Genomic DNA, 23,450 nt, shown 5'->3' on the forward strand with positions numbered 1-23,450 from the left:
CAAACCCACCAACTAAAACGAACACTTTTATTTTATGTTGTTATCCCTTTGTGAAAACTCCGGCACCATTCAACCTGCACTGTTCCTTTAATAATTAACGGGGGAGGGGGAGAGGAGAAGACGAAGCCACATTTACTATAAATAGAAGTGACGTCACATCGGGTCATTGATTTCGTTTCTACACGTCACTGCCGTTCCGCCGCCTTTCCTTTTTCGGAGCGAACCGCTCGAGCCAATCCAAATGTTCCCATGGTAACCGGGGTAGGTGCCAACAGCTCCCTTGCCAGCAATGTTTAATGGCGAAATGCGGTTTCCTCCGCTTAGAGGCCGGGTGCGTCGAAAAAAAAAATGCCGGAGCTGCTCGCCGGTGCCCAATCAGAGGGCAGAGTCGAAGCGAAAGTGGGAGGGATTTGCGAGCAGCAGCCGGTGCCGAAGTATAAGATGGGGAAGGCGAGCGTCGCGTGTAATTCTGCGGTGATTGTCTGATGTTCTGGTGGGTCGCCTGAGAAAAAAGACCTGAAGGTGAGCAACCGAGAGCTATTCTGCCTTTATCTTAAAAAGTCGTCGCCTGCCGTTTAGTGGCCCGTTATTTAATCTATACATTTATTCCTTCATTTTCTCAATCGGAAGATGGGGATGGCTTGAAGTGCCCTTGGCTGTTAAAACCAGTTACTCCAGTAATGTGGCATATGTGGAAAGTCGGTTATGGTAGAAGATTAGTTGGAATATTTTCAGAAACGTCTTTGGCTGACTTTTAAGTTTTTTAAAGCTCTCCTGTCGATTTTGCTATTCGCCAATTTTTCATTGATATTTTAATAAATAATCCGAGGTGGCTAATAATCAAAATTGCTGCAAAAATTGGTCATAGTCATATTATTAGAAGGATTGATGGGGGTACCTTCTCCTCAATGAAATGCCCATTCTTAAAGCCCTTGTAGCCGTCTTAACCAATAACGGGCAGAGTTAGGGGGCATTTGAAGCACATTTGAGGGGTACCATGTTGTGTAAAATTGGCTTAGGGATTTCTTACTTTTATTTCTTTTTCCTATGTTTCCGGTTTATTATTCCACATACTGTAGATCTTCCCAAGATCTTTTAAAGATACATCCATGCAATTATCTTAAGAGTGGGGTTCGACCCTACAGCAATTTTATTTCTCTTCAGAATGAATGAAACTCATCCAGTGCTTTCTTTTGAAGTATATGTAGCTAGCTGTTTTGGAGGAAAAGAAAGAGAAAAATCCAAAGGGCTATATGTGCCTTATTTTAGTAGGATTTAGTGAGTGTGCATAATTTGGATTTTTTTCTGTATGTGGCTGGCAGTTTGCCCACAATTAAGTTCATTCACAAAATTCCAGATTTACATCCCAATCCAAGATTTCATAATTTACTGTTATATTTTTAAAATTATTTCATTTATTTTACTGTTACATTAATTTTTAAAACTCGTTTTACTTCTATTTTTGAAGCTTTAGCTTTTGTTTTTTCTTTGACCTATCTTGCATTTGGTTCATTACCTGTGAAATTCACTCCTAAACAGTGTTAAAATATTGAGTCTAGGATGCTCAGTATGAGGCGCATGGTCCCTTCTCTTTCTTTGCAGACAGGGTGGAGAAAGCAAGAGGTATTGAAGAAAGCAAGAGGTATTACTATGAGCTTTCTTGGAAGTATTAAAAAATCTTTTAAATGCCTACAACTATTTAAAATGTATGTCCTCTTTCATTGCCTTCCCTAATAATACTGCTCACTCCATGTTCTCCTCCTATACTTGCTTTGTCATATAATTTAAATCCTTTCCTTTTTGCATGCTGTGTGTAAAAGAATATGTCTCTGAAAATAGATTTGTGTCTTTGCATTTCATGGGTCACATACGTATCTTTAACGGATGTAGGAATATAAAAAGCCTTGTGCCAACTGAAATCATTTGTCAGGTTTATGCCAGCTGACTGACAGAAGCTCTGTTGAGCTTTGGAAAAAATCCTTTCCAGTCTAACTTGATGTCTTCTCATGCACCTGTTTTGTCACAGTTCTCCATTTAATATTCTTAACCAAACTGTAATATTTTTTATTTGTTACTCGCTTTTCTTTACCAACTTACCACCTCTTCATTCTAAACTCCTTGACTATACATTTTCCTTGCCTCGATTTCTTCTGCCTCTGTGTTATAACAACACCTTCTTTTTCCTTCCTAAAAAAAAAAAAGAAGAAAAAGCTGATTCTTAGTGCATATCTGAATCAGCTTCTTATTTTCTTCAACGTTATTTTGGTTTGTTTAAGCCATAAAAATAAGCTCTTCAGCATCCTTCTCTAAGACTGTTCCTCTGCAAATCTGGTCTGGGATACTTTCCTTATTCTTTCTAATTACTCCATTGAAGTTCACCAGCATCATCTGAAGCACCTTATAACATCTCTTGGAAAGTATCTATATTCCCTAAAAACAAATGATCCTTACTCTCCACAGTGCTGCTTGGCTCAGTTACAAAGGATCGATTTCATTTGTTGCTATCAAGTAGTTTGTCACAGGTGTTTTCAGTGTATGCTCTGCTTTATATTAAATTTATACTCTTATACATTAAATAGCAATAGCGCTTAGACTTATATACCACTTTACAGTGCTTTACAGCCTTCTCTAAGCAGTTTACAGAGTCAGCATATTGCCCCCAACAATTTGGGTCCTCAGTTTACCAACCTTGGAAGGATGGCAGGCTGAGTCAGCCTTAAACCTGGTAAGATTTGAACTGCCAAATTGCAGGCAGCCTGCAGTCAGCAGAAGTAGCCTGCATTACTGCACCCCAACTACTGCCCCACTGAGGCTCTCCTTAAGAATGCATACTTAAAGCAGTATTAGACTATGGATAAATTACAGGTGAAATGTAGAATGATTTTAAAGAAATTATATGTATGTATGTATTTTATTTATTTATTTCATTTATTAATTAAATTTATATGGCTGCCCATCTCATGGAAAGTGACTGGATGACATACAGCAATGGATAATAAGTGTGAGGATCTTTTGTTTTAAAAAAGTTTTTATGAAGAATTCTAATATAAAAATTCATTATTATTGTGAGATCAGTATTATGAGTGGGATTCCTTTTGCATTTAGATGGTGAAATTTTGCAAAATAAGCAATCAGTAGTTAGAAGTAAAAAAGGTTGAAGCACAATTTTTTATGAAAAATAAGCTGTACATTTAATAAATGAATTTCCATTCATTTTACCAGGATCCGTGACTGCCCCTTTATAGATTATGCTTTGATCCAACTTGGAATCCCTGTAAAGGACCAGAATTCTTCAATTCTTAGAGAGCGGAAACAGGGCCTTCTAATCAGCATGGCCAATTATAAGAAGCAATGAGAATTGCAGTCCAACAGTATCTAGGGGCCATTTGCTTCCCATCCTATTATTGTAGTTTATAGCAGAAAAGTGTTATAAACTCTAAAAAATATATAGTAAATATTAATTAAATGAATTCTTATAGATTTCACAGAAGACAACGTTGGAAAAGCTCTTCATAACTTAAAACCATAGCTATCTATTGGACCCGATGGACTATGTGCATACTTCTTAAAAAAACTTTCCATTAATATAGCAGAACCCCTAAGTATTATCTTTGATAAAGCTTTCACTACCAGTTCTCTTCCCAAACTTTGGTCACTAGCCACAGTCATCCCCATCTTCAAAAAAGGAGACCCCAGCTTAGTCGAAAACTACAGACCGATCTCCCTTTGCTGCGTCACCTGCAAAGTCATGGAATCTATCATCAACCAATCCATTACCTCACACTTAGAAACTAACAACCTACTCTCCAACAAACAATTTGGTTTCAGGAAAAAATTATCATGTAACTTACAACTTCTCCATTGCAAAAACATACGGACTTCAAATCTTGATCAAGGCAAATCAATAGATGCAATCTACATAGGCTTCTGAAAAGTTTTTGACTCAGTAGTACATGATAAACTTCTCCTAAAACTAATATCCTATGGCATCTCAGGACCCCTCCACAAATGGATATCTGCTTTTCTGTCTAACAGACAACAAGTGGTCAAAATTGGCAATGCTTTATCAAATCCTGTTCTGTCAAGAGTGGCGTTCCTCAAGGCAGCGTCCTTGGACCAATACTCTTTATACTATACATTAATGATCTTTGTGACCATATCTCAAGTAATTGTGTTCTCTTTGCTGATGATGTCAAACTATTCAACACCACAGACAATACTTCTATCATTCAAAACGACCTTGATCATCTAACCGCTTGGTCTAAAAATTGGCAGCTCCAAATTTCAACCAGCAAATGCTCAGTCTTACATATAGGAAAAAAGAACCCAAAAACTAAGTACATACTAGATGGACATTACCTTACAGACGACCCCCATTCCATTAAAGACCTTGGAGTTTTCATGTCAAATGATCTAAGTGCCAAAGCCCACTGCAACTACATAGCAAAAAAAGCTCTAAGAGTTGTAAACCTAATTTTGCGCAGCTTCTTTTCCAGAAACACTACACTACTAACCAGAGCATATAAAACATTTGCTAGACCAATTCTAGAATACAACTCGCCTGTTTGGAACCCTCACCACATCTCTGACATCAGTACAATTGAACGTGTCCAGAAATATTTTACAAGAAGAGTTCTCCATTCCTCTGAAAACAATAAAATACCCTATCCCACCAGACTTGAAATCCTAGGCTTAGAAAACTTGGAACTCCTTCGCCTTCGACAAGACCTAAGCTTAACTCACAGAATCATCTATTGTAATGTCCTTCCTGTTAAAGACTACTTCAGCTTTAATTGCAATAATACTAGAGCAACTAATAGATTTAAACTTAATGTTTAAATAATGTTTAACCATCAGTACGCTGATGACACTCAGCTGTACTTCTCCACCCCAGGTCACCCCAATGAAGTTGTTGAAGTGCTGTCCCGGTGTTTGGAAGCCGTACGGGTCTGGATGGGGAGAAACAGGCTCAAGCTCAATCCCTCCAAGACGGAGTGGCTGTGGATGCCGGCATCTCGATTCAGTCAGCTGCAGTTGCAGTTGCAGTTGCAGCTGACTGTTGGAGGCAAGTTATTGGCCCCAAAGGATAGGGTGCGCAACTTAGGTGTCCTCCTGGATGAGCGGCTGTCATTTGAAGACCATTTGACGGCTGTCTCCAGGGGGGCCTTCCACCAGGTCCGCCTGGTTCGGCAGTTGCGCCCCTTCCTTGATCGGGATGCCTTGTGCACAGTCACTCACGCACTCGTTACCTCTCGCTTGGATTATTGTAATGCTCTCTACATGGGGCTCCCCTTGAGGTGCACTCGAAGGCTTCAGCTAGTCCAGAATGCAGCTGCGCGGGTGATAGAGGGAGTGTCGCATTCCTCCCATGTAACACCTCTCCTGCGCAGATTGCACTGGCTACCTGTGGCTTTTCGGGTGCACTTTAAGGTTTTGGTTATGACCTTTAAAGCGCTCCATGGCTTAGGGCCTGGGTACTTACGGGACCGCCTACTGTTACCATATGCCTCCCACCGACCCGTACGCTCTCACAGAGAGGGACTTCTCAGGGTGCCGTCCGCCAAGCAATGTCGGCTGGCGGCCCCCAGGGGAAGGTCCTTCTCTGTGGGGGCTCCCACACTCTGGAACGAACTTCCCCCGGGTTTACGCCAAATACCTGACCTTCGAACCTTTCGCCGCGAACTGAAGACACATCTTTTTATTCGCGCGGGGCTGGCTTAAATTTTATGGATTTTATAGTTTTTATTATTAATTTTAAACGGGGTTTTAGTTTCTATATATTTTAAATTTTTAGGCAAATTATAATAAGTTTTTTAATCTTGCATTTTATATAATATTGTCTTGTCTGTTTTTATTTGCCTGTACACCGCCCTGAGTCCTTCGGGAGAAGGGCGATATAAAAATCAAATAAATAAAATGAAATGAAATGAAATGTCAACCGCTTTAATCTAGATTGCAGAAAATATGACTTCTGTAACAGAATCATCAGTGCTTGGAATACTTTACCTGACTCTGTGGTCTCTTCCCATAATCCTAAAAGTTTTATCCAAAAACTTTCTACTATTGACCTCACCCCATTCCTAAGAGGACCATAAGGGGCGTGCATAAGTGCACAAACGTGCCTACCGTTCCTGTCCTATTGTTTTTCTTTTCTTCTTCCTATATATATGCTTATACCTCCTTATATTTACTCATATATGTGTTTATATACTATATAATCTTTTTGTATGATACCTACATATATTGTTGTGACAAAATAAATAAATAAATAAATAAATATGAAAAAATTAAACCATTGATACTATACATTGATACTCCAGAAAATGGTGGGCTGAGTGTTGGGGTGATTTTTTTTTCCTTCTGCCGACAAACAACTGACTGCTGCCAAAGCTAGTTCTTTGGCAGCACCCTCCCTATATTTGAATAACCTGTGATGACCCTCAGATGACTGTGTACTTGCAGAAAAGAAAAATCCATAGGATTGCAATTCTCAGTAAAAGCGACTGAAGGTTCAGGTCTCCATCTTTTTCTGTTGTCGTTTGGTTTTTTTAGGCATGTCTGTTTTAACAACCATAAAAATTCTTGTTTGGTTTTGTTGTGTTATGTAACTGAGAAATGTCTGTCAAATTTAAATCTAGCAGCTTATAGTTGGGATCAGGAATGTATAAAGAATTCTATAGAGTCTTTGGTGCTCTGTTGGTTGTTTGCTTGTAGATGTTTCATTACCCAACTAGTACAAGTGAGTGTTAGGTTTGCCCACTTATATATAGTAGCTTGCCCTGCCAATGATTGTAGGGATGTGGTTTTTTCCTTGGTAATTCCTTTATTAGGGGGTATTGTTTTCTGCTTGATGAGCAGTGTGGTAACCTAGAGATGGAGCTCTAGCCTCACAATTAGGAGGCTGTGAGTTTGATGCTAGATAGCGGCAGATATTTCTCTCTCTGGGCACAAGGAGTTATATAACAGGAGTTCCCTGTAGGCATCAGGAAGGGCATTTAACCAGTAAACACTCAGCTCATTCAGTTGCCCCGACTCCACCCCCAATGTAAGGATTACAGGGCCATTAAAAGAAAAAAATGTTTTCTGCTTGATTTGTTTGGCTGATTTAATTGCTGCTTACTTGCATATTAGCTGTTGGAGATGATGTGTTCTGGTCTTTTTGTTTCCTATTTAGCTTGCTTATTGTCTCTTTTGAATGGTGTGTAAATGTAGTTTATTTTCTATGTGTTCACTGATGACTGATTTGTCAGCATACCAAGCTTTCAGGAATTCCTTAGCATTTTTTAATTTATCTTGGTCCAGGATCCTTACAGTTTACCAGTTGAAATTATGATGGAGTCTGTCCATGTGTTCTGAAATGAAGATTTTTCTGACTGCTACTTGGTGATCATGTAGTTGTCTGCTAGTTGTCTCTCCATCTGTCGTACATAAAATTTACATGCCATCCAGGGCTGTTTTCTAGAGTGAGATGGGTGGCACAGAAATTAATTAAATAAATAAATAGTACCCATGTTTCCCTGAAAATAAAACCCTGTCTTATATTTTTTTGAACCCTGAAATAAACGCTTGGCCTTATTGCCATGCGCTCAAAAGCCCGATTGGGCTTATTATCAGGGGATGTCTTATTTGGGGGGGAACAGCGTAGCTGTTGCAGTCCTTACACTGTATCTTTACATCAGGGATGTCAAACTCACAACACATTGTTGTCACCTGACGTATAGCAACTTTTTCCCCTTCGCTAAACTGGGGGTGGTCAATGCGAGACACATCTGGCCCACAGGCCCCGAGTTTGATACCCCTGCTTTAGATGATTCCTGATTTTTCTTTTTGGGCTACTGGGTCTTTTGGTTTACTTAAGATATTTTAGAGGGCATTACCGGTAGTTAGCTTGTGTGCTATGATGCCATGTGATTGTACTAGTCTGTCAGTTGTTTCTGAGATATTTTTGATTTATGATAGTGTTACCTTTTCATAGCTTGTCTTGGTTGTGCTTTTGTGGGTTGAGTGGTCAGGCACTTTTTGATAAAGTTGCAAGGGGATCCATTTTGTTGGAAAATGTTGTAAAAGGCAGTTAATACGGATTGTATATCAATAGACTTGCATTTCTAATTTAGTGTTGTTTTCCTCTACTGAGGGGATATATGCAGGAAGTTGTTTTCTTCTTGCTTTGTGAATGTTACTCCTTTGAAAATGTTGTTTATTGTTTCATATGTTTTATCTAGTTGTTCCTTTTTTATTATGAAGGTGTCATTTATTCAATTCATCCCTTTGTTTGTATGTGTGGGAGTGCTATATTTTCCTGATAATGCATTACGGTCTTTGCTATGAATTCTGAAATGGGGAATTCCATGCATGTCCCTTTGATTTGTTAGTATATTTGTTTGTCAAACTGAAGGTAGTGGGGACAGACCTTAATGAGGCACATGATTTTGTGTATTTTGATCTTAGTGTCTTTGGCTAGGCTGGGTGTGCTCTCTAGTACTGCTACCATGAATTTGTTCACTAGTTCTGGATCTATGGATGCAAAGATACTATATATAGAATTTTAGACGTTCCTATACATGTGTAATGGAATATGTGGATGACCTATGGGGATTGATGCTGCCTAAGAAATAATCAGACAAGAAGGGTAGCGCCCCACAAAAGATTAAAGATTAGAGGAAGAAAGTTAGAAAGGACCCACCCTAATTGTTCAGGCAATTAAAAATAGTGGCAGGAAGTTTGTACCTTCAGATTTGAAAGATTCTGTTAATGTAACCTTACAACAAAGTAGATTAGTTCACTTAGTCAAATTTCCTCTGATTTAGCCAGGAGGGCTGACAACATGGAAGGCAGAGGTTAAGTTAGTTAGTTCTTGACTATTATGTGTTTGGAGGTATAGACTTTAAATGAAAACATAGAATATCTGTATACAAAACTATACTTTGTACAGCTAAACTTGTTAAATTATATTGATCACTCATAAGAGTGATCAATGCATCATGTGGAGAATTCGGCATAAGTAGTGGGATGTCTGAATAGACATGCTTTAATCATTTACATAGAAGTATTGATCTAAAAGAGACAACAAACCATTTCCAAGAACAATTTAAAGACAACAAATTGGAATATAGAAAAACTGAAGACAATTATTACAAGTAAACATTTGCAGAAATGTAGTCTGTATCTGAACATTTCCCATCTCTGTCACAAATCTGAAATACACACACACACACTGATTTCCTTTTTAAAAATGATTTACCTACTTAATCAGCTAATGTTACAAAGACAACAAGCAGTCCTGCTATTTCCTGGTAAAAGCACTTCTCTTTTCTTGTTTTTGGTCCAACTCTTGTTTCTCAATCATATTGAAATAAGACATCCTTGTCCTAGAGCAGAGCTGAGATCCCAGAATCTCATATAATTTCAAATTACTTTTTGGTGAATCCCTAATTCTGTGTCTGATCTAATTGTTTATAGACTAATACAAACTAATATAAAGGAAAAAGGAAAAAAAGAGAAAAATTAAAGAGAAAGCTTTTTAAATGCAAGAAAGTAAGAAAAAATAATAATAGAAAAATAGAAAAGAAAGAAAAAAAGATACAAAAATGGCTTCCAAACTTCTTTATATCAGTTATCATTACAATGATAAGTTTACCCCTTTCTCTAGTTACATCACGACTCTCTTCTTGCTGTGGTCTATCCTATCTAATCATCAAAACCAGAAATCATAAACTTACTTTTTTCTGTTTTATACAAAGCATCCATAACTTGTTTCCAGACAGCAATAAAATAGACATTGTTTTTTTCTCTAATTAAGCAAGTCAATTTTTCCATCTCAGCAAGATGCGTCATCTTCACCAACTTCTTCATTGTAAGGATTGCCAAATCTTTCCATCTTTGTGAGAACAATAATCTCGCTGCAATTGTCATATGCAACCACAAAGTTCCATAGAATAGAATAGAATAGAATAGAATAGAATAGAATAGAATAGAATAGAATAGAATAGAATAGAATAGAATAGAATAGAATAGAATAGAATTTTTTATTGGCCAAGTGTGATTGGACACACAAGGAATTCGTCTTGGTGCATATACCCTCAGTGTACATAAAAGAAATGTTCATCAAGGTACAACATTTACAACACAAATGATGGTCAATAAATCAATATAAATCATAAGGATTGCCAGCAACAAGTTATAGTCATACAGTCATAAATGGAAAGAGATTGGTGATGGGAACTATGAGAAGATTAATAGTAGTGCAGATTCAGTAAATAGTTTGACAGTGTTGATGGAATTATTTGTTTAGCAGAGTGATGGCCTTCAGGAAAAAATTGTTCTTGTGTCTCGTTGTTCTGGTGTGCAGTGCTCTATAGCGTCGTTTTGAGGGTAGTAGTTGAAACAGTTTATGTCCAGGATGCGAGGGGTCTGTAAATATTTTCACGGCCCTCTTCTTGATTCGTGCAGTATACAGGTCCTCAATGGAAGGCAGGTTGGTAGCAATATCTTTTTTCCAACTGTTTGTCCATCAATTCTAAAAGAAAAACCTCTGGTCTTAATTGTATATTACCTTTAAAATCCTCAGAAGTAATGTATGTATTTGAATCCAAAATTTTCTAGTTTTTTTCATGTACACTAAGCATAATGAAATGTACCTTCTTGTTTTCACCATAAATTTAAAGTGTCTTCTTATATTCTAGACAACTCCTCTAGTGACCTTCCAGCAATATACATAATCTTATAAAAATTCTCTTTCAAGATTATAACATAATGTAAAATTCAATCCTTTCAACCACATACTTCTCTATTTTCCATCCATATATTATAATCAAATTTTCAGTCTACTTTATCATATAGATTTGTTTTTCTGTTTAAAATTTTAATAAAAGTATATATATTTTAGCAATTACATGTTCGTCATTGTACACAGTTCTATTTCAATCTCAGTTTTACAGTGTTCATAGCCATAAACTCTTTTGTGTATTTTAAATCTTTCTAATAACTGTGGATAAGAAGCATTGGCATCTATATCCTTTTGACCCCAATTCTTTTGATTTTATTTTGTATTCCTCACGACAAAATTCTTGTATCTCACAATAAGTTAGCAATTTGTGTTTGTGTTTTGTGTTTTGTATTTCTCATCTACAAAATCGTTCTTGTATTGAGAGCCACAGAGCGCAACCTGGGTTTGTATCTAGTCCATATTTGCAATATGGCACCTCTAACATAATGATTTTTAAAATTCACATTAAACTTGACTTTAAGGTACTACAGCTACCCATGCCATCCAAATCTCAGGTCATGCTCTTCTAACTCCATAGCAGACAGCAAGCTACAAAATACAATTTCAAATCTGATAGCCTCAGTTTTCCTCTTTCCTTTGCCTTTTGTAGCACTTTATATGTAACTCATAGTTTTTCTCCTGCTGCACAAATTTAGATATATACTTTTGCCATTGTTTAAATGGGGCATCAGTTGTTAAAATAGGAACTGTCTGAAAGTTCCGTGGTGGCTCAAGGCTATAAGAAGCCTGTTATTAAAACCAGCTGCCTGCAATTACTGCAGGTTCAAGCCCCACCAGGTCCAAGGTTGACTCAGCCTTCCATCCTTTATAAGGTAGGTAAAATGAGGACCCAGATTGTTGGGGGGGCAATAAGTTGACTTTGTAAATATACAAATAGAATGAGACTATTGCCTTACACACTGTAAGCCGCCCTGAGTCTTCGGAGAAGGGCGGGATATAAATGTAAAAAAAAAAAAGAAAAGAAAACATTGTAGGCAAAATATTCATTTTTATCACACAAATTCTCCCCAGCAATGATAATTGTAGTTTCTCCCATCTTCCATGCATTTCTCATTCTATATCTTAACATAGTTATTTTGAAACAGCATATAATTCACAATTGTCGTAGTGACAGTCAGGAATTTTACTTTCTTCTCAATCTTAAAACCTGTTTTATTTATCAATTCTGTTTGAACTTTTATTTTCATGCTTTTGTTGACATCTTTGTCTTTTGTCTATTGATCTTAAAACCTGCTAATTATTATTATTATTATTATTATTATTATTATTATTATTATTATTATTATTATTATTATTATTATTATTTAGATTTTTATACCGCCCTTCTCCCGAAGGACTCAGGGCAGTGTACAGCCAGATTAAAACAGAACAATATACAGATTAAAACCATAGTTAAAATAACATATTCTATGAATGGCCGAAAATTAAAACCATCAAATTTGACCCATCAATAAAATACACCAGTTAAAATTATTAAAATTTAAAAATTTAGAATATTAAAATTAAGCCAGTCCCGCTTGAATAAACAAGTACGTTTTCAATTCACAGCGAAAGGTCCAAAGGTCAGGTAGTTGACGCAAACCAGGGGGAAGTTCATTCCAGAGGGTAGGTGCTCCAACAGAGAAGGCCCTTCCCCTGGGGACCGCCAACCGACATTGCTTGGCGGACGGCACCCTGAGAAGACCCTCTCTGTGTGAGCGTACGGGTCGGTGGGAGGCATAAGGTAACAGCAGGCAGTCCCGTAAGTACCCGGGCCCTAAGCCATGGAGCGCTTTAAAGGTTGTAACCAACACCTTGAAGTGCACCCGAAAGACCACAGGTAGCCAGTGCAGACTGCGCAGGAGCGGTGTTACCCGGGAGCAACGTGTGGCTCCCTCAATCACCTGCACAGCTGCATTCTGGACTAACTGAAGCCTCCGAGTGCACTTCAGGGGTAGCCCCATGTAGAGAGCATTGCAATAATCCAGACGAGAAGTGACAAGAGCGTGAGTGACCATGCATAAGGCATCCCGGTCAAGGAAGGGGCGCAACTGGCAAACCAGGCGGACCTGGTAAAAAGCTCTCCTGGAGACGGCCACCAAATGATCTTCAAACAGCCATCCATCCAGGAGAACGCCCAAGTTGCACACCCTTTCTGTTGGGGCCAATGACTCGCCCCCAACAGTCACTGCGGTTGCAGCTGACTGTACCGGGATGCCGGCATCCATAGCCACTCCGTCTTGGATGGATTGAGCCTGAGTCTGTTTCTCCCCATCCAGACCCGTACGGCTTCCAGGCACCGGGACAGCACTTCGACGGAATCGTTGGGGTGGCCCGGGGTGGAAAAGTACAGCTGAGTGTCGTCAGCGTAGAGCTGGTAACTCACCCCAAAGCCACTGATGACCTCGCCCAACGGCTTCATATAGATGTTGAACAGGAGAGGCGAGAGAATCGACCCCTGGGGCACCCCACAAGTAAGGCGCCTCGCGGTCGATCTCTGCCCTCCTGTCAACACCGTCTGCGACCGGTCAGAGAGATAGGAGGAGAATCACCGATAAACAGTGCCTCCCAAACTCTCCAACCGGTGCAGCAGGATACCATGGTCGATGGTATCAAAAGCCGCTGAGAGATCTAACAGGACCAGGGCAGAGGAACAACCCCTATCCCTGGCCCTCCAGAGGTCATCCACCAACGCGACCAAAGCCGTCTCCGTGCTATATCCGGACTGGAAGCCGGACTGGAACGGGTCTAGATAGACGGCTTCATCCAGGTACCGGGGAAGCTGCCATGCCACCACACTCTCCACAACCTTCGCCACAAAGCGAAGGTTGGAGACTGGACGATAATTACCCAAAGTAGCTGGGTCCAGGGAAGGCTTCTTGAGGAGGGGTCTCACCACCGCCTCTTTCAAGGCGGCGGGGAAAACCCCCTCCAACAAAGAAGCGTTTATAATTCCCCAGAGCCAGCCTCGTGTCACCTCCTGAGTGGCCAGCACCAGCCAGGAGGGGCACGGGTCCAGTAAACATATAGTGGCATGTAACCTCCCCAGTAACCTGTCCACGTCCTCGAGAGCCACAGAATCAAACTCATCCCAAACAACATCAACAAGACGTGTCTCCGTCATCTCGTCCGGATCATCACAATTTTGGTCCAAACTATCCCGAAGCTGAGCGATTTTATCGTATAAATAACCACTAAACTCCTCGGCATGTCCCTGCAAGGGGTCATCCCGCTCCTCCTGATGTAGGAGAGAGCGGGTCACCCGAAACAGGGCGGCTGGGCGGTTATCTGCCGACGCAATGAGGGTGGACACGTAAGAACGTTTCGCCTCCCTCAGTGTCATTAGGTAGGTCTTCAAAAAAGACCTAACTAGTGTCCGATCAGCCTCGGAACGGCTGGACCTCCAGGTACTCTCTAGGCGTCTTCTCCGGCGTTTCATCTCTCTCAGCTCCTCAGAGAACCAAGGAGCCAATTGAGATCTGCGCCGGGTCAGAGGCCGCAAAGGCACGACACGGTCCAAAGCCCCAGCCACGGCCTGTTCCCAGGCCGCAATTAGTTCTTCGGTCGTGCCGTGGGCAAGATCCTCAGGGAACGGCCCAAGCTCCGTCAGGAACCTCTCGGGGTCCATCAGGCGCCTGGGACGGAACCAACGCATTGGTTCCGTCTCCCTGCGGTGGTAAGCGGCGGTCTGGAAGTCTCGGCGGAGGAGAAAATGCACCAAATTCTTTTAGTTCTCCTATGTTTCAGTTTCCTTTAAAGGAGCTTGCAAAATCAACACCCGGCATCTTAAAAAACCCTTAATTTATATGTGTCTTTTGTAATCTTTACTCTTATTATAGTCCCATCCTGTCTTATATCTCTGCTCTGTATTTCAAGAATCAAAATTAGAGATGAGACAGTGGACATCCTGTTTGTTCCTTTCTGTATCTTATAAGGCTTTATTAGATTTCCATTAACAAGTATTTGTGCCTTCTATGAAGTATAAATCAATCTTAAACTATTTTATAAAGTTCTCTCCAAAGTTCATATTTTCTGAGGTATAAGAATATGATATAAGAAAATTAATGCCGCTTATTTTTCATTATGTTGCTTTAAATATTCCAAAATGTCCAACACACTTCTAATATTGTCTTTTAATTATCTTTTAGGTAACCCCCCCCCATCCCACAATAGTGCTGTAATTCCCTATGCTTTTGAAGAGGGGCAAGTTCAGCTATAATATAAACCTTAAAATGGCCTAAACCTGTCTTTGAATATCATGGTCCAGTCTACTCAGTATCATTCTCCTGCCCATTGAGACTTTCACTTAAGCAAAACAAAAAACCAAATATTACATGCTGTATTCAGCTTATGAAGTATGCCCACCCTCTCCTGTTGAGTGGGAGCTCATATGACTTCCCAGATGAGAGAGAAAGGAAATCCTCATCACAGCAGTTTCTCTTTCATTCTGACCATTGTCTGTCTTCTTGCTTAGCAGCCAGAACATAACATTTGCATGGTATTATTTAATTTACATAAAAATTAAAGCTTACAGTAAGTTCCAAAACTGGAATAGTAACAATTATGCAAGCAGCTGTCCCAAGAAGAGCTTGCAATCAGCAACCACTACAGTAAGGGTGTGTCCGTGCTTTGCCTTTCCTTTCTGGCTGTCAAGGCAGAACTGAAAGAGGAAAGGAAACCCAGAATCTCATTCATTATGACTACACTTATAGTAATAATTCTGCTACATTCTCACAACAGTCCCATGAGAAATAAAATCTCCATATACTAGCTGTATGGAGCCCATCTAACCCAAGTGGCACACAAAGGAGATACTAGAACAGGGGTGTCAAACTCACGTCATCACGTGATGTATCGTGGCTCTTTCCCCCTTCACTAAACTGGGCATGGGCGTGGCCAGCATGTAACACATCTGGCTCGCGGGCCGCAAGTTTGACAGCTCTTTACTAGAACATGTGCGGGCATGTGATAGTAGGGAGACAGAGATGAGCTGTCTTACAGCTGAGATAAGTAAACAGTCTTGAATAGGGCACTACTAACCAAATTATCAATTCTGACTTCTCCATGGTACATTATTTTGTTATATCTGGAGAACCTAACCTAAGATTTGGCAATAATTTGCTTTTTTCTATAGAAGGAATCCAAAATAGCCTTGTTAGGATTTTAAAAATGTTGAAATCTTGTAAGAGTAATACATTATACAGATTATTTTGTGACCTATGGATTGCCCCCAAAATGGATTTTAGAATCTTTATATGGACAACTGTTATTAGTAGAAGTAATACAATCTGATTTTTTATCATTTTATTGATTAGGAAATGAAAATTGCATTGAATTCACTATGGTCACACATTACTTTCATTGATAAAGTTTTGGAACTATAATACCTATAAATGTAATAATTACAATTGGTTATTGCCATTTTGATTTTGAAAGAAGCCAGTACCTGTAGTCCTCGATTTACAACAGTTCACTAAGTGACCATTTTCACACTTATGACCTTTGCAACATCTTCATGGTCACGTGATTTATATTAGGATGCTTGACAACTGACTCATATTTATGATAGTTGCAGTGTCCTGTGACACACACACCCCTTTTGTGACCTTCTGACAAGCAAAGTCAATGGGGGAAGCCAGATTCACTTAGCAACCATGTTACTAACTTAACAACTGCAGTGATTCACTTAACAAATGTGGCAAGAAAAGTCGTAAAATGGGGCAAAAGTTGCTTAACAAATTTAAGTAAGTTGTAAGTTGAGGACTACCTGTATATTCCTAACTGGATTCTTTATTAGCTTTCTGCTAAAAATGGTTTTCCCTTACAGCAATATAACTTCTGTCCAAGGAAGAGGCAGCTTTTAGGACAGCGGTTCTCAACCTGTGGGTCGCGACCCCGTTGGGGGTCGAATGACGATTTGCCAGGGGTCGCCTAAGACCATCAGAAATATGGGAAGTATACTTGCGAGTGGAAGAATCGCGCTCCAGTGGTTGACTCCACAAGCAATCACTCCCAATCGCTAGCCTAATCTGGCTTCAGGCGCTATAAACTTAATAGGGGAGGAGTCTCTGCTTTAATGCCTCCGTCCTCAAGGCAATCGCAAGCAATCCAGATCGCTAGCCAATATGGCTTCAGGCGCGATAAATTCAAAAAAACAGTTTGCCGCTTTTTTCCCCATTCTGCGGCTTCTGAGGCGCGCTGAGATCACTGCAAAAATAATTTTACGGTTGGGGTCTCCACATTGTGGGGAATTGTATTAAAGGGGTTGCAGCACTATAAAGATTGAGAACCACTGTTTTAGGAGAAACTGGATGATGATTCAGCAACATTATTACATATTTTTCTTAGAATATGAGAAAAAGTTAAGTCTGCTTTTGAGTAACTGCTTACAATGCTTAACAATTCTATCATGTTGAAAGAGAGTATTCATTTTAGTCTTTATTTTTAAAAATATTATTTAATGTGTTTGTGCAGCCTTATATTTTCTGTTCTAAAACCTCAAAGCTATAAAAAAATTTATCATCTCTTTTTAACATTAACTTTCCACAAATAGTTCTATTGATACTGAAAAGTACTAGGGTCTAATTTATATAGACATGTTTTTTGTTCTCCTATAGAACAGGTGTTTCTGGTTATTTTGTCATGCTGGTAATCTATCACATGGTGGTATGATATTAATTTATTAGCTGCCAGTAACAGGCTTACATAAGTCTGTTGACTACATATCTCATATTTGGTGTTCTTTGAGTGTTGTATTAATAGTACTTCAAATAAAAGGGCCTCTTCCGCTGATATCAGCTACATTAGCACCATTAATTTCTTCACATGCTGATGCTTTAGCCAAACAACTACAAAACAGCAGTTATTTGAGTGCTTATCATGCTTCTGAGTTTAAAAGATATTTGCACTAATACCCCAAATGGTTTGAATATATGTCTTGATTATAGCTGGTGATACAGAAAAATATTTTCTAAAAGGAAAAATAGTCCAATGTTTTATTTTCCTCTAGGAAACTTTCTATCTTACATCATTAGTGATGCTCAGTTTCTTATGCAAATTGGACCAAGTTTCATAAGGAATGAAATTTTGAAATGATTTTGGATACACGATGAATTTTTGGATATAAATTTGGAACTGCACTTTGATATCACATTATCCTCATAATGTACTGTAATGGCAGTTTTCATAATAATTGTGCAGAGTTAATTTAACTGTCCTGATGAAGGAAAAGGAAAATACAAGTCAATATTCCTTTCCCCCCCCTCCCCAAAAAAAACAACCCACAAAAAACATCCCTAGCAGCCCTGTGGTGTTTTTTCTTTAAATTTTTCTGCCTAGTCTGAGGTCATGTCCTTTGAAATTGAAAAAGAAAAGCAAGATATGTTCACTTTTTGCTGATACCACATGCAGAGTACACACCCTTTTCTATGTAGTGAACAACTCCCAGTACCTCAGGAATTCTGATTGGCTTAGCAGAGAGGCTGTGCCCTATAAATATACCTCTTTTGCTTTTCAAAACCACTTGCAGAAAAGACGGTAAGCTGGCATCATCTGTTTTTCATAGGGAGTGGGAAAGTTTGTAGCCTTTTTTTTTTACTGAATTGAAAGCAGATTTTTTCTAATAATGTGAAATCAGGCTGAAAGAAAATGTATCTAGTGGAGTTTTGATCATTTTCCTGGAAAAAAAAATATTTTACTAATTTGTAAGACACTGTATTAATATTAAAGTTAGCTAAGTGCTTGGTGCATTTTGGGGGATATTCTAAACTTAATGAATTCTGACCAAAATTATATGTTTAAAGATGGTTGGGTATGGTTTTTTTTTTAATTTAGAGGGTTTTTTCCGTTTTTACTATCAACTGTTAAGTCATCCTGTGAACTGCTATAGAGTTAGGAGTCTAAATTGAATGATTATAATCATGATTATTAATCTTTCTAATATTTGAAGTGTTATTTCATGACACTTTTTGGTTCATTTGCAAAGACTGAAGAAAAATTCTATAATTTCATCAATAGCTGGAGTTCGTAATTTAACTTCTTAACACTTACGTTAGTTTGACAGTACAACAAATGGCTAGGATATTGTTAACTGAATGATTCTAAAGAGATATGATGTGGCAGTTAGTCACTAAAACAGTGAATAATGAAGTATTCTGTTTTTAGACTTCATTCACAGTGAAACCAAAACCAACCTGCTAAAGTTGTAGTTTGGCTGTGAGCTGAATAGCCGGATATAATTTTGGTTTGTGGTTTCTGAAAGATTATGCCTTTTTGCAGCATCTCTCCATTTCAAGGAGGATAATTCCTGAACTAGAGATTATATGAATGTAATGCATTGGTTTTACATTTATATATATATTTTTAATTTGAAAAGATGCAACACTTTCAACTCAAGTTATGTGAATATTTGGCAGCCTTAATAAGATGGCTATAATTTATGGAATTTATCTATGGAACACACTACATGTTTTATATTGAATGCTGTTCTATAGAAATAATTATCATTGCTGATGATTTTAACAAATAATCAGAATACAATTATATATATGGCTGGGAACTGGAAGTATTATCTGCTTTGAATCAGTCATGACCAGATATCCACTATATGCTTTGGCCACCAAAGGTACTTTTGCTGAAATTCAGCAGCACGATCTCTGGGATTGATCATCAAGGGGCTCAAGGTCTGTACATTGCTCATCTCTAATCTGCAATAGCTTTTCCTAATCTGTTTTTTTTCTGTTGTTGTGAGGGCAATTCCAGCCACCCCCAACCAACTCAACAGTGGCTGTCTAATTAAATATTATGGGAATTATTAGTGCATATGTTTAAACAGGTTCAAATTGTGGAGGGTTAATCTAATACCAAAAGTAGGCAATCTTTTGTGGCAAGGTACATCTGAAGTTTGGGGAATATGAAGTTGACACATATAAAATAGCAAGAGTGGCATGGCTACTTACAGCCTTCCCATTTATTAGGAGAATAAATATGCTCAAATATTATCCTATTGAGAACTTGGTGAATCCTAAAGACATTGCAGATAATAAATAGGTTTTTAGATACTGGTTTATATTTGGCGTATGCCAGCATCTCATGTATTTAAAAATTCATATATTTAAAAATCAGGAGGTACAGAGCCTTTGGTTAGTATGAAAACAGACTGGTAAAGAACATATTATGTGTTGCAGCTGACAGAGCTGTTGTTTCTATCCCTTTTATTGGTAACTTGCCAGAACTTCAGAAATCAATCTGGTCGCTTTGCAGTGACAAAACAACTACTCAATGACTTTCTTCTTTTCTTTTCCAGCACACTTGAAAAATGCCAGCCATCAGGAATTTGAGCTGTGCTGTTAAACATCTGTTGAACAAACCTGGCTGTGGCTGTCAGGTTGCTCTTGTGCCGGCTAGATGTCTTAGCATTTCACCCCGGCAGGTGCCATCAGATGCCAGCTTTCATTCAGTATCTTTTTCAGAAACTGATCATCCACGGGTGTTAATTACAGGTCAGCCAAATTTTAGATACTATTTTCAAATTGTTTAATATGAGTTGTTATAATTTATTTTTTTACTAATTGTATCTGATCATGTGAATTGATACTCATTTGGTTTCTATTTAAACACAAGTTTTGTGTGGCACTAAAATAAATTGGAGCCCAGACTTTGTTAGAAAATGGTTCAACTTTTTATAATCCAGGCTATAGCAATTCCATCATTAAAGAATAATAGATTTGCTCCCAAAGCAATTCTAGATAACAATAGGGCTTTGGAGAAAAAGAATCTAGTTCCCATCACATGGCAGATCATTTCCCCCAAGAGCCAGAGACCTAGAAGATAAAAGTGCTTGTTTTTTATCAGGTGGTTACTACTCTTATCACTCACAATTTACAGCCCCGTAGCAAGGCTTTCATACAGGTTCAAAATAATCTCCTTCAAGCTGCTTTCCATAACTATTTCTGTACACAAGATCCTTATATCTTATTTCCCCATTCTGATGCCCTTCAAATATTTTGAACTTCAGTTTCCATCAGCCAAGCTAATATATGATGGATACTATACGCCTTTAGAACTAAAGAACATAGTATAGACAGATGACCTTGAGAGGCATCTTAAGTAATTCAATTCTGCCATTTTCAATAATTTACATCTTTAAAAGTGCCATGGTTTAACTGGCCAGTTAAACTTTTCTGTTAACTTTTCTAGGATCATCAAGATCTCCTGCGCTTGGATAATCCTTATAAATGATTTTTTTTTAAAAAATATCCAACTATAATTTACATATGTTATACTCTTGCTTTTCAGGGGGACTAGGCCAGCTTGGAGTAGGACTTGCTAAACTGCTACGGTAAGATATAACCTTCATTACTTCTGTTAACAATGTTATCTTTTTTTAAGGTTATATGCCTTCCTGTATTTTAATTTTTTCTTGCATCCATATAGATGAGCCATTGCTTTTTTAATATATTATCTTGACCCTATTATTTTTTTTGGGGGGGGGGGGGAGATGTGGTGGAAAAAGAAAATAATACAATAGGTTTAGCATAAAAAATAGTAAGTGAATCTGTTCCTAGTTGGTTATGCTTACTTTGGAGAGCAATAGTGTGGTGGTTGGAAACATCAGTATTATGGAATGCAGAAAATATGGATTAAAAAGTGCATCTCAAATGCCAGAATAAGTTTTGCTCTAAAAGCTGTTTTTAAAATGAAAATGAAACATTAATTATGGTGTCTTCTCCAGAAAACGCTTTGGAAAGAACAACGTGATTTTGTCAGATATTAGAAAGCCCCCCAATAGTGTCTTCTATAGTGGTAAGTACCATATTAAATGGAGAGAAATATTTAGTGATTATTTTTTAGGACTTTTTAAAAAGTTTTTTCCTACAAGGACATTTTCTTTTAGTTAAACCTTGGGTTTTTGGATACTAATCCTTACAATCACCCTTGAAGTGTAAGACTCAAGCTTATAAGTTTCTTTCCAACTCTTCCCTTCTTTTGGGCTGTGACTGTTGCCCACAATGAAAAATATGTTTGTGATAATCCAGCCATAAGAAATGAGAACAGCAAATAAAATGTTATCTGCATTGTTTAATTGGCTTTGTGCAGAAGAGAATCAATATGAAAGAATACTCTTATAGCTTGGAGGCATTAGAGCATGAAGTGACACAATTGAATCATTGTAATATTGTTTTTGTCACTGGGTTCTTTCAGTTCTTCAGAAACCTTGCAGAAATAATGGGAGATTAGTGTGTATGTGAAAGAAAATGTATTTAATTAGACCTAAGCTAATTTGTTTTTTGCCACTCATTGTCTGAGTTTTAAATATGACAGAGGATATGTAAAAGAAAATGTTGTGACAGTCCATGCAGGAAATACATGTTTAAAGCAGTGTTTCAATTGCTGCGTCAACCTCAATTTTGGCCAACCAACATGGTTTCTGCCCAGGTCATGATGCCTCCTTTGCTATACTCATTGAAATGAGTTCTTTGCCCCAAGGGCTATATGCTCTACAAAATGATGTGCTATGCAACTTTTTTAAACTATATGTTTGAAATTCTGTTTAAAGACAGTATTAATGGTCTGTCATAATATTACTCTCTAAGAAGCAAAGAAATTAAACTAAAAACTGTTTTTGGAAACAAGCATAATTTTTTTAATTAAGTAAAATCTGTGTTTCTAACTTACTGTCACATTGCCTCAATGCATAGCTTTTTCAGAGAGTCTTGTTCTTATTGTATATGCTAAGTGCCTTGTTATGATCTTGGATAAGATAGAAATTCATTGGTCTTCAAACAATGTTTGTCCTATATAAAATGAAATTCATTCCAAATATATCAAAGCCCTGCTACAATTCAAATGTGTTCATTTTTAGTGACTTTGTATGGGTTACCTATAGTATATAGACACACACATCATGCACTTACATATCCTACAATATATAGCTGTAGACGCTACTGCATTGCAAATGCAGTATTCATAAAAAACATGGAACTAGAAATTCTTGAAATTGTAATGCATTCATCAAATTCCTTCTTTAACTGAAAATGTCATTGACTGTATTTACAAGCTATTGACATCTTCGGGACAGCATGGATTATTTTAAATCTCCTTTTTACACTTAGGTCCTTTCATCTACTCTGATATTTTGGATTACAAGAATCTTCGTGAGATAGTGGTGAACAACAGGATTACTTGGCTATTTCATTACAGTGCTTTGCTCAGTGCAGTTGGAGAAGCTAATGTCCCTTTGGCAAGATCTGTGAATATTACTGGTATGTCTTAACATATTTATAGTTGTTTGTTTAGAAATACCTACCGCACTATAGAAGTGTTGGTATGTCTTTTTTTTCCTTTTTGGTTTGGGCTTTAAAACCCTTGTTTGCTATTCCCAGGGCTACACAACATTCTTGATATAGCTGCCGAGCATGGTTTGCGACTCTTTGTTCCTAGCACAATTGGCGCCTTTGGACCAACTTCCCCTAGGAATCCAACCCCTGATCTCTGCATCCAAAGGCCAAGGACAATCTATGGAGTTTCTAAGGTTCATGCTGAACTTATGGGAGAGGTAAGGATAAGCATTTTGTTATAAGAATGCTTTGTTCTTTCACATTAAGATATATAAATAGGAAATGCTATAAAAGCCTGTAGCTGAATTTTCCTTTCCTTTTTATTCTTATAACTAGTTTTTGAGTTT

At 38.1% G+C, this 23,450-nt stretch overlaps 1 protein-coding gene across 1 annotated transcript in view; it reads left to right on the plus strand.

The window, feature by feature from the left end:
* Positions 1–365: 365 nt before the first annotated feature.
* Positions 366–23,450, plus strand: part of LOC131189040 (L-threonine 3-dehydrogenase, mitochondrial-like) — a 29,657-nt gene continuing 6,572 nt past the window's right edge. Inside the window, exons 1-6 of the mRNA XM_058164833.1 lie at positions 366–522; positions 20,070–20,265; positions 21,062–21,104; positions 21,498–21,568; positions 22,879–23,028; positions 23,149–23,321. Coding sequence (XP_058020816.1) covers positions 20,082–20,265; positions 21,062–21,104; positions 21,498–21,568; positions 22,879–23,028; positions 23,149–23,321 — 621 coding nt within the window. The 5' untranslated portion in view covers positions 366–522; positions 20,070–20,081. The remainder of the gene's footprint in view (positions 523–20,069; positions 20,266–21,061; positions 21,105–21,497; positions 21,569–22,878; positions 23,029–23,148; positions 23,322–23,450) is intronic.

Source organism: Ahaetulla prasina, chromosome 1, assembly GCF_028640845.1.
Source record: "Ahaetulla prasina isolate Xishuangbanna chromosome 1, ASM2864084v1, whole genome shotgun sequence".
Taxonomy (NCBI): domain Eukaryota; kingdom Metazoa; phylum Chordata; class Lepidosauria; order Squamata; family Colubridae; genus Ahaetulla; species Ahaetulla prasina.